The sequence below is a fragment of the Elephantulus edwardii genome, unplaced genomic scaffold, assembly GCF_000299155.1.
Source record: "Elephantulus edwardii isolate Elephantulus edwardi_28Jun2011 unplaced genomic scaffold, EleEdw1.0 scaffold00170, whole genome shotgun sequence".
Classification (NCBI taxonomy): Eukaryota; Metazoa; Chordata; class Mammalia; order Macroscelidea; family Macroscelididae; genus Elephantulus; species Elephantulus edwardii.
In genome coordinates this window covers 857,245-859,802 of record NW_006399920.1, presented here as the reverse complement: position 1 = coordinate 859,802, position 2,558 = coordinate 857,245, and the positions used below count along the sequence as shown (strand labels likewise).

General features: G+C 36.5%; 1 protein-coding gene across 1 annotated transcript in view; it reads left to right on the top strand.

The window, feature by feature from the left end:
• Positions 1-2,108: 2,108 nt before the first annotated feature.
• LOC102849951 (tubulin alpha-4A chain-like) overlaps positions 2,109-2,558 on the top strand; it is a 4,673-nt gene continuing 4,223 nt past the window's right edge. The window contains exon 1 of the mRNA XM_006895591.1: positions 2,109-2,483. Coding sequence (XP_006895653.1) covers positions 2,109-2,483 — 375 coding nt within the window. The remainder of the gene's footprint in view (positions 2,484-2,558) is intronic.

The following is a 2,558-nucleotide window of genomic DNA, read 5'->3' as shown; positions in this document are numbered from 1 at the left end:
AAAGGTATTTGCAATAAATAAATCATTGAATGTGCAGAACTCTATCATTCTAGCTCCAGCCTCATTTCTCTCACTGAGCCCATGTTTTACAGCTTCTGATCCTTCTTCCCTGTTCCCAACTTTTGCATTCCAGTCACCATCTTGTTTGCATCTTTGATCAATTTCTGACTGCACAAGTTGGTAAAAATCTTCTATTTCCTCTTATTTGAATGATAGTGGTATTCACTGGACTTCCTTGTATGCGTCTGGATATTATCATGTTGCTCACCACATTGTATTTCTGTATAGATCTAGAAATGATATTTTTAATTATGAAACCAACCCCCATTTTTTCTCACCTTTTCATCCCCAGCATAGTAAATCATAAAATCATCTGATTCAAACTCCTAATGAGAAATCAATATGGTCATTGTGAAAGGTACCATACTTAAATAATATCGCTCATTCTGATATTCAAATTTAATCTTGATCTTTTATAAAAATTTGTCTTATTCACATATTCCTACTGAAAGGTGTTGCTCCTAGGACACATGAAATAGAAATTTAAAACTCAAACCAATTAATAGTCTATCAGAAGGTTTAACATGAGCTCACCATTTCCCAAACAATGGGAATAATGCAATATATCTAATTATACCTAAAAATAAATTATAAAAATTTTAATTTAAAATAATTTCTAATTTTGTTTCATAAGAGGTGTCATAATTCTGAAACATACCCTAACTACTTATATCCTTATCTCTAATATGCCAGATCTTATAAATACCATTTGCAGTTAATGGTTTCTCAGTGTTTCAAAGATAAATTATAAACATCATTGAATGAACAAAATTTAATCATTCCGTTTCCAGCCTAAATTCTATCCATAATTTCCAACTACTATCCTTTCTACTTTGTTTTTAGCTTTTGCATTCCACTCACCAATTATCACTAATGTACCTTGATTGCATGTTTGGTCACTTTCAGATTGCAAAAGTTGTTAGAATTCCTCAATTTTCTGCTCTTTGGCTTTAGTTGTTGATGTGTATATTTGAATAACTGTTGTAACACATCTTCCTTGTATGCACATGGATGGTACCCCACCACTCACAGCATCATACTTTATGACAAATCTTGCAATGATCTATTTAACTGTGAATGCAACACAATTCTTCTTCAACATTTCACTTCTGGTATAATAAATCATATGATTGCCTGATTCAAAGTGGCCAATTCCAGTCCATCTCAGCTGTCTAATACCAAGAATGTATCTTTATTTGTCCCATTTATTTTTAAAAATTTCTAATTTTTGCATACTCGTACTTCATGTGTTCCGTGTTCCATTTTTAAGTGGATGTTAACAGTTGTTTCTCCTAATTATTGAGTAGGGCTATACCTTTAATGCTATAGCTATCCATATTCCCCTATTGTTTATTGGATTTTAGAAAGCCCATCAGCAGTCAAGTGTTGATTGTAGAACAGACTCTCGATTGTGGAACAGACCATCAATTACTCATGTGCAAGACCAAATTGATGCTGAAGAAAAGAAAAATAAGTCCTCTAAAGCCAAAATTCAACCTTGAGTTTATCCCATTTGAATTTAAAAATAATCTCCAGAATGGTTCAAGGCGTTAAAATCTAATGATCAAAGACTAGATAAGTTGTGGAATAACATCAAAGATATCATTCACAAAGGGAACAAAATATTATTACAAAGAAAGAAGAGGAAGCCAAGACCAAAATGTATAGCAGAAGAGACTTAGAAATTTACTAGATTGTTGAGAAGCCAAAATTAAAAAAAAAATAATATTAAGGAAGAGATACCAAATTAGAAAAGATGTACGAGTTAAGAGTAACTTCAGAAGACAAAGCAAAGTATTATAATGGAATATGCAAAGAGACAGAATTGGTGAATAAAAAGGGCAGAATTTGCTCAACATTTGTAAAATTGAAAGAACTGTAAAACAAATTCGAGCCTCAAGTTACAATACTGAAAGATGTTATTGGAATAGTCTTGAATGATCCAGGAAGCATAAAAAATATGGAGGGGATACACAGTTACTGAACCAAAAAATAATTAAATGACATAGAAATTTCAAGAAGAAACATTTTATAAAGAGCCAATAGCGATGAGGGGAAAGGTCCAGGCTGGATTAAAGCAACTGGCCAAAAATAAGGCCTCAGGAATTGATGGGACACCAATTGGCATTTATCAACTAACAGATGCAGCCATGGTTGTGATAACCAGGTGTATGCCAGGAAGTTTAAAAGAAAGCTATCTGGAGTGGTTCCCTGGCCCGGCCCGCTCCCGGCTCCGGGGCCTCTGGCCTGGGCCCCGACCGGCCCAGGGCTGCGGGAGGCTTGGCCGGGAGCGCGCCGCCGTGGACACCCCGGCGCCTGGCGCCACGGGAACCCCAAGCCCCGGCCTTAGTTTCACTTTTTGCTTTTGCTCCACTGCGGAGGGAAGGCAGGACGGGAGTGCCGACAAGATGGCGGACGGGGAGGTGAACGTGGATAGTCTCATCACCCGATTGCTGGAGGAACTCTACTATGCTTAGTGGTAAAAAGATGCACTACAA